Genomic DNA, 16,525 nt, shown 5'->3' on the forward strand with positions numbered 1-16,525 from the left:
TTTAAAATCAGGACATTACAAATACACGTATTAAGAGATAGCTACTGATTTACTGATATACCATTCATACATTTTATAGTTTATTATTTAATGTTTCTCTTTTTTGTCAGGGTAAATCTGAAACATGGTCCATCCTCCAAACTACACTAAACATGGTCAGCCCTCTCTCTATCCTACCATAATTTAAGACATGCAATCGTGTCACCCACAATCTAATAGAAATTATTCATAGTAATTGGTTTTAATTTTTCTTTTTAAAAAGGGGTAGCATTTTAAGTTACCTGTGTTAGAAGGTTGTAGATATTAAGCAGTAATAATACAAGTAATTACAAATAGTATTAATGTATTATAAAAGCCTCAGTAAGCCTGAATAAATAGACATTGTTTAGTAGAATTTTGAAATACAGCAACATTAGCACACTAGAAAAAACATGCCTTCAAAATGTGCCATCTTTCCACTTTCATGTTGTCCAATCTGTTGAACAAAAGTTAAATTACACAATTCCTGGAAAGTGCATTAGCTCTCTACTTCAAACCTCAAAATTGGCCTCCTGATGTTTCTCATCGTAGAGTGGAGGTGACTATACCTGGTCAACAGCCTGATTCCATGTGGCCTCAGGAATGTTTAATGTCATTCCATTTGCTGCACAAATGGACACTTTCTGCTTTACTCTCATTCTCTTAAAAAAAAACCTACTGAGCCTCTGTATAAATTGTTAGAAAGGCATTGGACTTGCTGTGTTAAAGATTTTAATATCACACACAATATCAAATTTCTATGGATTCTAAGATTTTAATATCACACACAATATCAAATTTCTATGGATTCTAAATACTAGTATAGTACCCATCACTGATATTTATTTTTATTTTAGACTCTTGTTAGACTACTAAGACTCAAAATTCCACATGTCTACAAAAACAATGACTTCCATGGATAATACTGGAGATAGCTATTGGACACATTATCTGGTCTTGTTGCTTTTACTCTTGAAGTATTGTTCCCCTACACACTATTACATAACTACTCCCTTGGCTGAGACTTCTGCCTCCTTTCTGCTATTTATAGATTTTCTACTTACTTCTTTTTCTCTTCTGAATGGTCCTTTGCATTTTCATAAACTATGGCTTACATCTACTTTGGATCCTTAGTAGTAAACAATCAGAAGAGTTTTGTCTGATGCATGTGACCAAATTCATATTCTAAAAACCTTTTTTTCCTTTTCTCCTTCCTGCCTTTCTGCCTTCTTTTCTCCATCCCTCATTCTGTTCCTTATTCCCTTTCCCATCTTCTAATTTTCATCATATTCTTTTTCTTTGTCTGAATTTAAAATATAGTAACTTATTTTCTACTGAATGTCCAGCATTGTGTTAGGTATGAGGTACGTGACATCTGTGATTCGTGGTAGAAAAGAAGGAATACAGGGTGTAATGAGATAACTAGTGAGGGTTCATTGGGGAAAAGTGCTCTGTGGAAGTGCTGGGAGCTGAGATATTCAATGTGATTGAGTGAGAGTTCACAGGGAAGAAGGGATAAAGGAGATTCTGAACAGGAAGCATCACAGAATACATAAGAGGAGCTCTTAAGCATTCACTGAGTGCTGTACTATACTTGAGCTTGATAACTAGCACAAAATGCAAATTACAAAACGCAAACTCTCCAGAAACTCTTTAGGTAAGAGAGAGGAAACAGGATCGTGATCCAGAATTCTCTACAGGTGGTTAATGACTGGAAAAATGGAAAGATAATGGATTAGTAGAGGTCTGGAAAGAGTGTGAGCCTGATGTAGAAACTGTTAAGGATGAATAGATCATGTACATAGGCTCCTGGTGATCTCTGCTTGTCTTTCCTCTCTAGCCTCTAGCTCTCATTGCCTTGTCTAGTTTCTATGCCCCAGCTGTAACATTTTTCAGTCTATTTTAATGACTAATCACCATCCTCCTTAGTCTTTGTGTCATGATCATGTTTCATAATTTGTTTACCTTTAAGTCTTCTCTACTAGGCAAAGAGCCAAGGAGAACATGGAAGGTTTTGTGTGCTCTGTATATATTTATTCATTGTTTGCCCATCTCTTTCTGGGTTCACATGATTGAGTTGTCAAGTATCTCTCTCTTTCCTCCCTCTCTGCCTCTCTGCAGAAAGTGCTTTTTAGATTCCAGAATCCTCAAAGAAAACCAGCTTAAAGAAAAGCAATTCATATCTTTGCTCATCTAATTGTCTGTTTTATTGCATTGCCAATTAAATCTCTGTGATTTTGTTTGCTTTCTTACTAATTCTGTCCCAAGAAGTAAGGAGAAAGAAAGCAGTGAATTATTAGGACAGCTCTCCAGCACAGTTCTCTCTCTCTCTCTTTCTCTCTCTCATTTGGTTTAATCTATCTTCCCAAATACCTGATGAGGTTTGTATTAGTATCCCTGATTTTATAAACAAGGAAAGAGGTTAAGAAGTTTGAGTAACTTGCGTGGGAAACAATCATAGGGAGCAGGGAAAGTGCATTCATTGGCTTCACTTCACTTGTCTTATTAGAAGTTGCTTTAGAGCAATCTGATTTCCTTCCCTTGTCATATTTCAAATCACCTGTTGCAATGGCCATTGTAGGTTGTGACATTAGGAATTTTCTTGCCTTGCTACTGTAGTCAATCTCAAAATAGGATTACCTACAAAATAGGATTACCTAGTCCAGATTACCTCTTGGTCTCCCATTGCTACAATATTGTTGAAAGAACCAGAAATCCACAAGCATCAGAAGTGTGTTTGCAAAGGATTTTTTCATGAGAAACACATGTTGCTATGGAGGAACGTGGCCAAAATATATTTATTAGTTTGTTTTATTTTATTTTGTCATACCAAGGCAGCTGTCATTAATCTATTTCACAGAAAATTTTGATTAGACACTAACTGGTATGCTAGATTTGATTCTCATATTAAAAAAAAAAAAGATGAAGCCGGGTCCTGTGGCTCACACCTGTAATCCTAGCTACTCAGGAGGCTGAGACCCGAGGATCACGGTTCAAAGTCAGCCTGGACAGGAAAGTCCGTGAGACTCTGATCTCCAATAAACCACTAGAAAACCGGAAGTGGCACTGTGGCTCAAGAAGTAGAGCACTCACCTTGAGCTGAAGAGCATAGGGACAGCGCCCAGGCCCAGAGTTCAAGCCCCACGACCAACAAAAAAATAAATAAAGATGACTGAATATTAATGTGGCCTACATAGGCAAACCAAGGTGTTTTTTCAAAGACATCAACTTTTTAACGACAGTGAGAGGAAGCCTGGATCAGAAATCCAAACTGACTTTTCCCTGGACAGGAAATGAGCATGGATGGCAGATTTTCTTTCAAATCCTCTTCTAGTCTTCTTAGTATCGCCCTGCTTCATTGACTGGAACAATCACAAATACATGCTGACTAAACTTAATCCACCCCTAACCAATAGATATTTAGGAGCACCAGGTATGTATTAAATGCCCACTTTGAGATTAATAAAACATAATGTCTGTCATTGCTACACTTTAATGGAACTCGGAATCTGGTTTTGCAAAAACACAGATGGTCAGTCACAGCAATTTGTGACAACAAACAGATTTTGCCACACTTCAGTTAAAGAATTAATCATCCTTATGAAAATACTTTAGGTAAAGAACCAAGCAGAACAAGCTCTCCAGTGTCTACAGGCAAATCTCCAAAGTCCATAGAGGGGAAATCATATCAAAGCCTTAATCCTTGGCTTACTTCTTCTGTGTCTCCTATGTTCCTACTTGCTGATCTCCCACCAACCACACCAAAGGAGCCACATATTCCAATAACCACACACTTCTGTATATAGTGGACCCTCTGTATGCAATGTCTTAGCTACCCACCCAATGAGGACTAAATGTCTTATCGTCTCTGCTGCCACCGATCCTGTTATCCCCTCTTACCCCCTCCTCTTATCCTGCCTCCATCTCCATCTCACTGTGCTCAGCAGTGTGATCCTAAAGGCAGGAAGGACTGAGTTCCTTTGCCTCAGCATCTAAGTCTATTTTGGTTAGGACAGATAGTTAAACAATCTGAATGCTTGATTGTGAATGAATAAATAACTTTAAGGTTATTGGGTGAAATGACTTCAAAAACACACGGACTAGAGCATGGTTTGATAGAATATGTCAGCCATAGTTCAGCAAAAGAAAGTCCTTACTATTCTGCCTTGATTACTTCAATCAGCACTCAGTTAAAGAATTACATGACAAAGCAATATAGGCTGTACTACCTGCACCTACTGTTAGCTGATGTATTCCCCAAACCCTATGGCTTCTAAACTCTGTAATGTTGTGGGATGCTGCTGCACCACGACAAAATTTAGAAAAGTCCCCTCTAATTACAATGTGAAATGACAATAATTCTATTCATATACACCATTGCCAAAAAAAGAGCATATAATTTTGGGATTTGCCATATATTTTTGTCTCTAGTGATTAAAATTTACTTTTGGCCAGGCGCCAGTGGCTTATCCTGTAATCTTAGCTGCTCAGGAGGCTGAGCTCTGGGGATGGAGATTCAAAGCCAGCCCAAGCAGGAAAATCCTTGAGACTATTATCTCCAATTAACTAACAGAAAACCAGAAGTGGTGCTGTGGCTCAAGAGGTAGACCACTAGCCTTGAGCTGAAGAGCTCAGGGACAGTGCCCAGGCCTAGAGTTCAAGCCTCATGACCAACAAAAAAATATTTTTGTTAAGAGGATATCAAATTCAGCATTGAATTTTGAATGCATCTTTTGTGCTTCCTTGATGAAGAACAATTTGAAGTCATAGAATTGTATTTTTCAGCCTCTATCATTTACTTCTATGTTAAATGTGTTTAAATTTAGTTATGAATTCCAAAAGAAGAATCTTTCCTAGAATTATTTATATTGTGATTATTTCAAGAATTCATTAATTCAACTAAAGTTTCAAGACTAAAGAATTAGCAAATATCAATAATGAGAGAAGAGTGCAGCTGAAATCGGGAGAGCAATACAGCACAAAAAATAAAATACCTAGGAATAAACCAAAGAACTGAATGACCTCTGTGATGAAAACTTTAAAAACCTGAAAAAGAAAATTATAGCAGAACTAAGGAAGTGGAAAAACCTTCCATGCTCCTGGATAGGGACAATTAACACAGTGAAAATGGCAACACTGCCAAAGGCTATCTACAAATTCAATGCAATACTCATCAATATCCCAACCTCACTCTTCAATTAAATAGAAGAAGCAATCCAAAAATTCATATGGAACAAAAAAGACCATGGATAGCAAAAATAATCTTTAGCAGAAAGAACAGTGCTGGATGAATAACAATACCAGACTTTAAACTCTACTACAAAGCCATAGTAATCAAAAGAGCTTGATACTGGCACAAGAATAGACCTGAAGATCAATGCAATAAAACTGAAGACCCAGAAATGAACCCACAGACCTATAGCCACCTAATCTTCAATAAGAGAGCTAAAAAAATAGAATGGAAGAAAGAGAGTCTCTCCAGTAAATGGTGCTGGAAAATTTGGTTAAACACCTGTAGAAAACTAGAACTAGATTCTTATATATCATCCTGTACCAGAATCAACTCCAAATAGATCAAAGAGCCCAAAGTAAAAGCAGACACCCTGTAAACATTACAGAAAGGAATAGGAGAAACCCTAGGTCTCCTAAGCACAGGCTTACCTTTTCTTAATAGAAACCCAGAAATGGGATTGCATAAGATTGCAGAGCTTCTGCAGGGCAAATGACATAGCTGGCAAGATCAATAGAAAGCCCACCGATTGGGAGAAGATCTTTACTAGCCATACAACGGACAAGGGTCTCATATCTAAAATATACTTGGAACTCAAAAAATTAAACCACCCAACAACAAATCCTCAAAGAAACAACTGCCCAATAAATAAGTGGGCAAAAGACTTAAAGAGAAGCTTCTCTGAAGAAGAAAGAAGGATGGCCAATAGACACATGAAGAAATGTTCAACATCCCTAGCCATAAAAGAAATGCAAATCAAAACAACATTGAGATATCACCTCACTCCAGTTAGAACAGCAAAAATCAAGAACTCTAACAACAACAGATGCTGGAGGGGATGTGGACAGAAAGGAACCTTACTTCATTGTTGGTGGGAATGTAAACTTGTTCAACCACTTTGGAAAGCAGTATGGAGGTTCCTCAAAAGACTTCACATAGATCTCCCCTATGATCCAGCAATCCCACTTTTGGGCATTTACCCAAATGTTTACAAACAAGACCACACTAAAGCTACCAGCACAACTATGTTTATTGCAGCACTATTTACCATAGCTAAGATATGGAACCAACCCAGATGCCCCTCAGTAGATGAATGGATCAAGAAAATGTGGTATATATACACAATGGAATTCTATGCCTCCATCAGAAAGAATGACATTTCCCCATTTGTTAGGAAATGGAAAGGTTTGGAAAAAATTATATTAAGTGAAGTAAGCCAGGCCCAAAGAAGCATAGGTCCCATGGTTTCCCTTATTTGCAATATCTAGTATAGGTATGAGTCAAGCGGAAAAGGCCAGATATTGTGATGTTAGGAAAATGAACCCTTAAATATGTATTTTAATGTTTTTGTTTCTTTCATGCATGTGTTTCTAATGCATTTATAAGATTATTTCTTTGTTGCTTTGTATGTCCCTCCCCCACAGTGTAACCCCCGCTTTCACTATATTTGATGTCAGTATAACATGTGGAGGAGATGGGGACAAACAAGTCGTTTAAGGATTCAGGGGGACCTGTTGCAACAATGAGAAGTACAAAATGTCATGTCAAAACCAGCTTTACAATTTCGGTGTGGGGGGGGAGGGGGGTATAATTGGGTGGGGGGAGGGGGGTAAAATTGGGTGGGGGGAGGGGGGAGGCAGGGAAGGGAAGTGAAGGGTAAACAAAGGAGGAGGCTGCAATGCTTGGTAAGAAATGTATGCATTATCCTGCCCATGTAATTGTAACCCCTCTGTACAGTATGTTCTCAAATAAAATAAAATACAATTTAAAAAAAAAAAAAAAAAAAGAAACCCAGAAACACAACAAATGAAAGAAAAGTTGGACAAATGGGATTGCATGAAATTGCAGAGCTTCTGCATGGCAAAGGACATAGCTAGCAAGATAAATAGAAAGCCCACGGACTGGGAGATCTTCACTAGCCATACAAGGGCCTCTCTCATATCTAAAATATACTTAGAACTCAAAAAATTAAATTCCCCCCCCAAAATCCCTAAAGAAACAACTACCCCATTAATAAATGGGCTAAAGACTTAAAGAGAGACTTTTCTAAAGAGGAAATAAGAATGGCCAATAGACATATGAAGAAATGCTCAACTTTTCTAGCCATAAAAGAAATGCAAATAAAACAACATTGAGATTCCACCTCACCCCAGTTAGAATGGCTACAGTCAAAAAATCTAATAATGACCCTACTGCACTGTGGGTGGGAGTGTAAACTTGTCCAACCACTCTGGAAATTAATATGGAGGTTCCTCAAAAGACTCCACATAGAGCTTCCCATGACCCAGCAATCCCACTCCTGAGCATTTACCAACTGATCATAAACAAGGCCATACTAAATCTACCAGCACAGCTATGTTTACCACAGCATTATCAACCATAGCTTAAGATATGGAACCAACCCAGATGTCCCTCAGTAGATGAGTGGATCAAGAAAATACCTATAGATACCTATAGATATAGATATAGATATCTATATAATGGAATTCTATGCTTCCATCAAAAAGAATGATACTGCCCCATTTTTTAGGAAATGGAAAGACTTGGAAAAAAAATCATATTAAGTGAAGTAACCCAGTCCCAAAGAGATTTAGATCCCATGGTTTCCATTATTTGCAATAATTAATATGCATATAGGATAATCTCATCAGATGAGCTGAAAAGCTCAAAAGCCATGTACATAAGACCATATAAGTTTATGTTAAGTGAAATGAACCCAAGATATGGATACAGAGGGTCTGTTTTTATTGTTATTGTTTTAAATGTACCATGTGATTTTATTTTTTGTTGTTATAGCTGTTTCCTTTATATGTTCTTTCCCCAATGGCATATCCCCTGTTGTCACTGTACTTGATTTTGGTACCCTGCATCTCGTACATACGTTTGTCTAATCTGGGGAGGGGAAGGGGAATAACAAAACACTGAAACAAGGACACAGGATGACCCATTCCAACAAGGACACGCACAGGACAGTATATTGGAAACGAACTTTTCAACTTCAGCGGGGGAGGAGTGGGGTGGGATAGGGAGGAGTGTGGGAGGTGTGGGAAGGAAGGGATAGTGGGGACAAAGGAAGCCGTAGCAATGATCAACAAGTAATGTACTCATTGCCTTACTGATGTAACTGCAACCCCTCTGTACAGCATCTTTACAATAAAATAAAAAAAAGAATTAGCAAATTTATTAAGCAACTTTTGAATGAAGAATAACTTAGAGTTACAATTAACTCAATACTGCCTTTAAAAATTAAAAAAAAAATAACTAGGTGCCACTGGCTCTCATTTATAATCCTAGCTATTCATAAGTCTGAGACCTGGACAATCAATTCAAAGCCAGTTCAGACAGAAAAGTATGTGTGGCTCCATCTCCAGTTAGTCAGCAAAATGGCAAGCTGGAGTCATGGCTTAAGTGGTAGAGTACCACTCATGAGTGAAAAAGCCAAGCATGAGTGTAAGACGGGGTACTTGCACAAAAGAAAAATAAAAGTACAATTTAGTTGTTTGAACTGTTAAGCAAATGCTAGCATGCTATAAGGTACAACTTATTTTAATTTGCATTGTTCCACAGAGGACTGGAACATAGTTCAATCAGTAGACGAAGGTGTCTAGCAAGAGCTAGTTCCTCGGTTCACCAGAACTTAAAAATAAATAAATAAATAAAAATAAAATAAATAAAATATGTGAATTGTTAAATAGGGACCCTTTTCTACTATATCATCATAATAGTCTAGCCTAGTACTGCTCAGCATGACAATTGAGAGTGTTAGGTCTCAGATTTCAATCTCACTCCACAGTAACTGGCTGAGAAGCCTAGGAACTTCTCTTTACCTTCTTTGTGCCACATTTAGCTCATTTATAAAAACCTGAAAACTTAGCCATGCACCCGGTGGCTCACACCTGTAATCCTAGCTACTCAGGAGGCTGAGATGTGAGAAAGCCAGCCCAGGCAGGAAAGTCCGTGAGACTCTTATCTCCAATTAAACACCAGAAAACTGGAAGTGGCACTGTGGCTCAAGTGGTAGAGCTCTAGCCTTGAGCTGAAGAGCAAAGGGACAGTGCCCAGGCCCAGAGATCAAGCCCCACAACCAACAAAAAAGAAAAAAAGAAACCTGAAAACTTGATCATAGGTTCTTTTTAAGAATTAATGTATAACTTTCTTACTGTATCTCAAAGTACACAGTCTTCATAATTATTTGACTGGTCGTTTGTTTATTTTGCTCTGCTTTATTCATCATTAAAATGTACAGATAGCATGAAACTCTTAAACTTATTCTGAACATGAATAGTAAACTCCAAAAATTATTAGAAATACAAATGAGCAAGGATCTGACTCCATTTTATTGTGCATCTAAGAAATTGTAAGTACAAATTGTGACAGATTAATACATACATGAAGGAATGTATGACCAAATGGCCTTTCTTATAATTGGAAAATAAACTCAAGTCAGTAAAAATAATTGATGTTATGGACAAATTGCACAATGGGGAAGAAATAGATTGGGAACACTTCTAAAGTCCATTTCAATTAAAAACGTTGAAATGTCTTCATAAAACTAGAAGCATTTAGGAAATACATCGACCACAAGGACATTATTAACTCACTTTTATAGGTGTTGTCTATACAAACTAAGGTTTAAATTATGTGCCCTAAATTTAAAATAGGAGATGATGACAGATTATGACAGAGTGGTGTTCTCACATGGAGAAATTAAGACTTCTATGGTCCAGTATGCTGGACCTGGCATCTGAACTAACCAAAGTATGTTGATTATAAATGAAAAAAATAACTTTTAATGTGAATTCTCATTTCAGTTGAATTACTGATAAAACTAGCCTACTTAAATAGAAGGCAAGGAACATTATCACTCTGTACGGGCATAAGTCCATTCCAGTGTTTCTGCCCAAGTAAACTCCATTGCACATATTTATCTTGTTGATGACCTTTGTTCTCTGTGTGTCTATGATGTAAATGCTGTCTCAAGTGCACATTGAGGCTTACGTCTCCTTCAGGAACATAGTTTGCATCTCATCATAACCTCAAATCCATTAGTGCATTTGGTGTTCTCAAAAACATATTAGAAGAAACTTTACAATATCATGGAAAACAAAAATCTAGAACATTCATATCATACATACATTAATTTCAGAATACATAATATTAGACACTCATTCCTAAAACCTTGACAATTACAGAATTTAAGTGAGTGAAATGAATTTTTGGTAAACTAGTTGTTTGTTCAGTTTGTCATTTGACAAAGTAATAAAGTTAGTCAAAGTTAACTTAGAGATAATTTATAGTCCTTTTCCTAAAACAGCTTAAAATACAATCAATCAAAGGAAACATGTCAGTTCCAGAAGAAAACTTTTCATTTTCCATATGACTGATGCTCACTAAGGGAACAAAAGATGTTCTCTTGCCTCCATTTTCCTGTGGTAACCACATGACCTGACTTGACTTGAGTAATGTGCATAATGCCATGCAAGGGACACAAAAAGCACCAGAGCTACTATTTGGGAACTGCTCAGCCTGGTAGAAGATCAATAGTACAACTTTTGAGAGATCTGAGTGTTCATCAATCACTCAATCTGGTGGGATTGTTTCAAGGATGTTTCTTTGTACCTCCATTGTAATTATGAATAGCTTGACTTTCCTAAAATAATACTTGTGAGTTTAGACCTAGGATCCAGTTATCTAGGATCATATGCTTCTGTAATTTTAAATCATTTCCTAGCTTTAGTCTTGTTTTATGTAATTCCCTTTCCTTAACCCTTGTTACAGTTTTTTTTCTTTATTATTTTCCTATTCTGATACATTTATAATTAGATTCATTTTGAATGGAAAATATCACATGCTAAGTGCTGTTCAATTAACAATTTATTGTGGTTGTGGCTTATAAAAAAAATACATGTTAAGCTAAGTGCCAGTGGCTCATGTCAGTAATCCTAGCTACTTAGGTGGGTAAGATCTAAGGATTACAGTTCAAAACCAGCCCAGGCAGGAAAGTCCAATTACCCACCAAAAGTCCAGAAGTGGAGCTGGGATTAAAATGGTAGAGCACTAGCCTTGAGCAAAAAAGCTCAGGGTGCTGGGGCCATGAGGTCAAGCCTCAGGACTGGCATCAAAAAAAAAAATGTTAAGGATGTAGATAATAGGATTATCATTCTTGAAAAACAGAATACTCTTTCCCAAAAGAGTATGATATTGTCTTGGAAATACCAATTATAATATTATAAAACTATCTGAGATGATTTTAAAAGGATTTAGAAAAATAGAAATGAGAGAAACACATAAAATGTAAATTGAATTTCACAAATAGTTAAATGTATCTGATAAAGTTTCTAATAGGAACATGCCTATTTTATATAATATCTAAAATTCATATTTCTATTGTTTAAAACAGCACATAATAAGCCAAGCAAATGATTTCAATATTTATTTTAAGAACTGCAAACAATGATTATAATCACTGATATAAAATAATTATTTAATTAGTTTTCCCATATAAGATATTAAAATTCATGGACATTTCTGGTACAATAAAATGAGTAGAGAAACTATTGAAATTTGATTTGTCAGTTACACTGCAGGCAAGTAATATCTTCAGTCGTTCAAGCTGTTCTAGCTGTCAATTATTTGATCTTTTTCTGTCTGCAAAAAAAAGTGAGCAGAATGGGCTGGTAGGGGAAGAATGGGTGAGAATAGTGAGAGGGGTGACACTAAACAAGATGATTTGTATTCGTAAACTGCTTTGTTAAATGAAAACTCATGTGTACAACTACTTAAAGATAATTTTAAAAATTAAAAAATGGGGCTGGGAAGGTGGCTCAGTGGTAGAGTGCTTGCCTCGCATGCATGAGGCCCTGGGTTCAATTCCTCAGCATCACATAAGCAGAAAAAGCTGGAAGTGGTGCTATGGCTCAAGGGGTAGAGCGCTAGCCTTGAGCTGAAGAGCTGAGGGACAGCGCCCAGGCCCAGAGTTCAGGCCCAGGTCCAACAAATAAATAAATGAGTGGGTAAGGTGAGTCCTAAGACTACATTAATATGTCTGTTCAAATCTATCTGAATTAAGATTGGCTGATGCTCTGAGCAATGGCATTTCCTAGTATATAATAAATGAATAAAAATAGTTCATTAGTAAGGATAGCAGGTTTAAAGTTTGTTGGATGTAAGTGAAAGGTATTTTGCCATTACAGAAACTTGTTGTTTGTTCTTAATTCTGTATGTTAATTTATGTTCTTTAAAACTATTTCATGGTGCCGTATCTTTATTCTATGTTTAAAGAGGCACATGTTCTACTCTCGATAAAATAACCCAGTAGAAGAAAGTTCACTGACTTTATTCTACACATCCATTTTATTTTTGTTTATTATTTTTTTGGAGGGTCCGGTCGTGGGCCTGAACTCTGGGCCTGGGCGCTGTCCCTCAGCTCTTCAGCTCAAGGCTAGTGCTCTACTACTTGAGCCAGAGCACCACTTCCGGCTTTTTTCTTTTTGCTTATGTGGTGCTGAGGAATCGAACCCAGGGCCTCATGCATGCAAGGCAAGCGCTCTACCACTGAGCCACCTTCCCAGCCCCTCTACACATCCATTTTAAAACATTGTTTTTATTCAGAGATATGCAAGTTCTAGGTTTTGGATAACATTTTTAAAACTTAGAGAGATCAAGACATAGATGCAAGCCAGGTGCTGGTGGCTCATGTCTCTAATCCATGCTATTCAGGCAGTTGAGCTCTGAGGATCTTGATTCAAAGCCAGCCTGGGCAGAAAAGTCCCTGTGAGATTCTTTTCTCCAATTAATCACTCAAAAACCAGAAGTGGCACTGTGGCTCAAGTGGTAGAGTGCTAGCCTTGAGCACAAAGAGGCACAGAGACAGTGTCCAGGTCCTAAGTTGAAACTCCACAACTGACAAAAAGACATAGATGGAGAGAGCCTGAAAGATACTTTGAGATATATATATATATATATATATATATATATCATACATACATACATACATACATACATACCCATAGCTAGATACATACATACATACATACATAGCATGCATACATTCACAACATACACGCACAGCACATATATATAACATATTCATAGACAGAAAATACAGTGAATGATAGATTACTGAAACTTTCCCTGTTACTGTATCCTAGAAATATGAGCATTTGGATTTCACTTGCATTTGCAAGTCAGCAAATCACTTTAGAAATCAATCTAGGTCTACTATCATCCATGGAAAGCAGTAGGAACTATTGAATTTTTAATTTCTCAATCTTAGGGGAACTCATAAAGTCTTTTCTGAGCTTTCCCTATTTGTTTCTTCCCAGAAGACAGATTTATTGACATTTTATTATTGATTCACTCAGTATACATGTGTTTCATCTCCACATTTCTCTTCTCTTTCGCCCCCATATCTTTTTTATCCAGTATACGGTGTGGACTGCCCTCTGGGTCACCTGGAATGTCTTCATTATCTGCTTCTATTTGGAAGTAGGGGGCCTCTCTAAGGTAAGTTTATGATGCCTTTCATGTCTTTGAAAATAGTGCACTTGTGGAAAAAAAAACTATTTGAATGTGATATATTCTTTTATCATTGTATATAAGTAACTTAAGTAACATTGCAAATAGGATTCTAATTTTTTAAAAAAAAGAATGCTGGTACTATCAGAAAAAAAAGGATCTCAGAAACATGAAATATAAGGAACTTCAAAAAATTGTCCTCTGGTTTTGTTCATGGTAGTAATATAGGATTTGGCTTCTAGGTCATCCTCATATCTATTTCAAGAAGACATAATGTCTCAGTGAACTCTGCCTCCAATGTTAAGAGCAAATTGATTTTGATCGTTCTTGTGTGTAAAGTAGAAAAAGGTATTGGCAAAGAATGAAATTGTTATCTAAGTGGAGCACATGTTTACAAACACAGAGATACATTCACATAGTCACTCCTAGTCTGTAATCCTATCAGACAGAAGACACTTGTATTAATGCCTGTCTAGCCCTAGCAGAACACCATTTTTTACAAAACAATGTCTTTATGGCTTTTAAAATAATGTTTTTTCTTTGCTATCTAGCACAATAGTCACTGCACAAAAGAAATGTAAAACTAGAATTGAAAAGGTATATGAAGGCTGCTGTTATTTTTACATATCTCATTATCAAGTGAATTTTACATATCACAATTTCAAACATGACAATCTCAGGTTCTAAATAATATACTGATCTTTCAATCATGTTCGTGGTTTAGATCTCAGAAAAGCCATCTTGACCAGTACATTTAGAATTGTTGGGTTCCATTGTAGTATATATGGTAACAAAGCATATTTCATTTAGCCCAAAAGCAAATATTCTGGATTTGTTGTAGAACCTCCCGAGGAGGTTCCTCTTTCTTTCTATACTATGATCACTTCAAAATTACAACTTAATCCATACTATCTACTCAAAAGGCTGAGATCTGAGGAATGTGGTTTGAAGCCAGCCTGGGCAGAAAAGCCCCCATGAGAATCTTATCTCCAATTAACCACTAAAAAAAAAAAATGTGGTGCTGTGGCTCAGAGTGATAAAGCACTAGCCTTGAGAAAAAGAGCTCAAGGACAGTGCCCAGGCCATGGATTCAAGACCCACAATCTACCCTCTCCCCCACCCAAAATTAGAACATACCATTTTCTCATGTCAGTAAAAATAGGAGCCAAAAATATCATTAGTAATATTCAATTCCACAGGTCAGTACTTAATATTTATTCTGTTGATTGCATTTTGCCACTGTTTCTCTATTGTCTCTTCTTCTTTCTCTATTTTTTTTTTAATTTCACCTAGGTTTGAATTCAGGCCTCTCTATTTGCTGAGCTTGCTTGCTGTCTGGCACTTTTTCACTTGAACCACACCTTTAGCCTTGATTTTGTTGTTTTTATTTTTGTTTACATTTTGAAGATAGAACCTCACAGACTGTTCTTCATGGGGTGGCTTTGAACCACCATCTTCTGTATTTTAGCTCCCTGAGTAGCTAGGATTACAGATGCAAGAAATAGCGACTGGTTGGGCTGGGAAGGTGGCTCAGTGGTACAGCACTCGCTTTGAATGAATGAGGCCCTGGGTTCGATTCCTCAGCACCACATAAGCAAAAAGAAAAAAGCCGGAAGTGGCTCTGTGGCTCAAGTGGTAGAGTGCTAGCCTTGAACTGAAGAGCTGAGGGGCAGCGCCCAGGCCCAGAGTTCAGGCCTCAAGACAGACCCCCTCCCCCAAAAAAAAGAAATAGCGACTGGTTACCACTTATATTTAACACAGAACAAAAATACTTAGGTCTATGTGTAGGTATCTCCTATAAATGCAGATTTTAAAGTAATTTTCAAAAGCAAATCTTATGGTAGGAGCATTATGAATAATGAGTTAGTTATTACATTTTCAACCGGTAGAGTCTTCTATCTTGGGATTCAAATAGCCATTTTAAATCATGTTTTTATTTCACTGAGTAAAAATTATTTTTTTCCACATGAATTGATTTGGAATAAATTAGACCAGAGGAAGTTTGTCCTGTGGAATTGGCATCATAGTGTGCTGAAAGAAGACTGAAAATCAAATCATAAATATTTAGTTCAAATCTCATCTTTAGCACTCATTAACTGTGGGCTGTTAGCAAACCACTTAACCCTGCTGAGTGTGTATAAGGTATGGTAACAGAGCTGGCTTAGCAAGTAATGATAGAAGTTCATGTTTGTTGACTGCTTCATGCTACTTGTATATATTTTATCTGGCAATTCAGGTAAAATTAAGAACAGCTATGTGACACAATAATTACAAATAAATAAATAAATAAACAATTATTTTGTATGACTTTTTTAACATCAATATGCTTCATTTTTTTAAATGCAAGATTAAAATACAACTGTTAGTTCATCATTTTCTTACCATTTAAATGCCATTAAGGAATTAATCATATATTCATCATCACTAAAAAAGATACAAAACTCCATAAAAGTCATTCTAAATCTTTTTTTGTTGTTGTTGATTGGCCTCAAAGACTGGTTATATCTCTCTGGCTAGCCACAGTTTAGCTTCGACTGGAGGAAATCTTTGAAAAAAAATAGAATGAGGTAAAAGATCCTTGACAAAAATAAATGCTCCTGCCATTCTTGCCGACTGTATTCCACTAGCTATGAAATTATTCCTTGCCCAGGGGTGCTGTTGATATACTCACTTTCTAGAACTTCCCATGTCCTGATCGTGCATAAGGAATTTCTTAGAATTACTCACTTGAACAGGTTAACAGAAACTACCATATACTTT

The 16,525-nt window shown here is 36.7% G+C and overlaps 1 protein-coding gene across 3 annotated transcripts in view; it reads left to right on the forward strand.

Moving 5' to 3' along the window:
- Positions 1-16,525, forward strand: part of Nkain3 (sodium/potassium transporting ATPase interacting 3) — a 586,475-nt gene that overhangs the window by 302,160 nt on the left and 267,790 nt on the right. For all 3 annotated transcript variants that reach the window (XM_069990797.1, XM_069990798.1, XM_069990799.1), the window contains exon 3: positions 13,673-13,753. In XM_069990797.1, coding sequence (XP_069846898.1) covers positions 13,673-13,753 — 81 coding nt within the window. The remainder of the gene's footprint in view (positions 1-13,672; positions 13,754-16,525) is intronic.

The sequence above is a fragment of the Dipodomys merriami genome, unplaced genomic scaffold, assembly GCF_024711535.1.
Source record: "Dipodomys merriami isolate MVZ:Mamm:240054 unplaced genomic scaffold, mDipMer1.0.p SCAF_4, whole genome shotgun sequence".
In the NCBI taxonomy this organism is placed as follows: Eukaryota; Metazoa; Chordata; class Mammalia; order Rodentia; family Heteromyidae; genus Dipodomys; species Dipodomys merriami.